Source organism: Branchiostoma floridae, chromosome 16, assembly GCF_000003815.2.
Source record: "Branchiostoma floridae strain S238N-H82 chromosome 16, Bfl_VNyyK, whole genome shotgun sequence".
Classification (NCBI taxonomy): Eukaryota; Metazoa; Chordata; class Leptocardii; order Amphioxiformes; family Branchiostomatidae; genus Branchiostoma; species Branchiostoma floridae.
The window spans coordinates 17,624,036-17,625,948 of NC_049994.1; the positions used below are offsets into that span (position 1 = coordinate 17,624,036).

At 44.3% G+C, this 1,913-nt stretch overlaps 1 protein-coding gene across 1 annotated transcript in view; it reads right to left on the minus strand.

Moving 5' to 3' along the window:
• Positions 1-348: 348 nt before the first annotated feature.
• The window catches only part of LOC118403037 (beta-1,3-galactosyltransferase 5-like), a 3,907-nt gene continuing 2,342 nt past the window's right edge, over positions 349-1,913 (minus strand). The window contains exons 6-7 of the mRNA XM_035801474.1: positions 1,714-1,896; positions 349-1,233 (exon numbers count right to left, since the gene is read on the minus strand). Of these exons, the coding sequence (XP_035657367.1) occupies positions 664-1,233; positions 1,714-1,896 (753 nt within the window). The 3' untranslated portion in view covers positions 349-663. The remainder of the gene's footprint in view (positions 1,234-1,713; positions 1,897-1,913) is intronic.

A 1,913-nucleotide genomic window follows, 5' to 3' on the forward strand; every position in this document is an offset into this window, starting at 1 on the left:
CTGATACCCCGTTGTTGTTTTTTTTTTTTTTTTTCAAAATAGCAGTTACTCATTTACAAGCAACTGGATATGATTATGGAACCGGTCAGATGCCTCAGGTAGAATCCGCTATCTCTGAGACCGTCTGTCCGTTTCCCCAGATCACATTTTGGCGACGCCTCAGGGGCGGAGCCGTTGGTATAGTACTGCGATTAACATGCTAGGAATTCTAAATATTCCACGCACTCATTCCCTAGGGAATTCGTATTTGGTAACATCTTGCGGGACCGGCGTTTGCATCTAACATTGGGGAACTGTAATTTGAGTCTTTGGGCATAGCATAGGCCGTAGTTTTATACACTGTTGTTACTGTTGCTGTGTGCTATTTGGCACATCTTGATACCTGGACGTCAAACCTTCATTGACGTATCCCGCTGTTTCGTTTGTGAAAAAAAATGCAAATCCCTCTTCCTATAAAACAGTTACAAAAAGTCAAATAAACTTCAAACGTTCTGACCCCTTCGAGAGCTCTTCGCGATATCCCCAAACGCGAAAAGACGGCAACCTTACTGATGTTCACAACGGCGATCGGCACTGCAGATTACGGTCTAATTTGGCATATTCATAAATATCACACGAAGGTACATGATCCGTGGCGTTAAAGGGACGGTCGTATATAGTTGCCTAGCAACTGGTGACGTCTTGCCACGCCGTCATCATAGCGTCATAAGTCTTTAACCAATGAGAAGCGATCCTTTCTTTGACATGTTCGACGGCAGCTGTTTCGCAAGGCGCCCATCCCCAAGGAAAGAAGCGTCCGTCATGCGCGGGCTGAAGGCTCAGTCCTTCTAAACAAAGTCCCAAGAACACGTCTTCGAGAAACAGGTACTTCAAGGTCAACGACACCTCGTAGATCAGGCCTGTGACGTCATAAGACATGACGTAAGCAAATCCACAGGGATATTTCGGGAAGGTTTCCCTGGGATACTCTTCCTCACTTAGGTACCAACGTTTGTCAGGTCTCCTATCCGGCTTTGCTTCGGTGTAAACATGCCCTGTTACAAACTCCTTCGGCATCTTGGATCTCAGAAGTCTGACTAAGTTAAACATGTTCACAAAGGCGTCGTCGTCCGCTTTCATGACAAACTTGGCGTACGGGCAGAACTCCGAGGCCCACTTCATACACATGACGGTTTTCAGGGTCAAGTTTTTATAGGAATCGACGAAGTCCTCCTGAATGATGTCCTTGTAAACCTTGAGAGAGACAGAGAGAAAGAGAGAGAGAGAGAGAGAACTGGATTATTTAAACACACAATGTCAAGTACAAGATGATAGTCCGAAGCCGTGACTAAATTGCCTCGTACAATGTACAAAAAGACTGGCACTCAAGAGTCTAATGGAATGTCCTGCCTAACTGCATTCAGTTCAGTTCAGTTTAGTTCATCCTCATTAATCTAATTATAATCATTACAACTCCCACTTAACTATACAATTTTAAAGTGTGGATGTACACAGACACACAAATATATCTCTGTTTGAAAATGTGACGTTAGCCTGAGTGCAGTAATCTAAGTATAATCATCACAATTCCCACTTAACTGTACAAACTAAAAGTGTCGATGTACCCACACATGCACACACACGCACATATATGTACCTTGTTCTCGTACTGTACAATTTAAAAGTGTGGATGTACCCCCCCACACACACGCACATATATATATATACTAGTACCTTGTTCTCGTACTCGAGACCGCGCTGTGTTGAGGCGTTGCCCGGTTTCCCCACCGCGAACACCGTTTTGATGACAGTACCCGGCACGTTGGTCTCGTTCCCCCACGTGTGGCGGATGGCGAACCTTCTCGGTAAAATACAAATGTGTATTTTATAAAATGAAAATGCACAATATGGAACAGTCTACATGCAAATATACG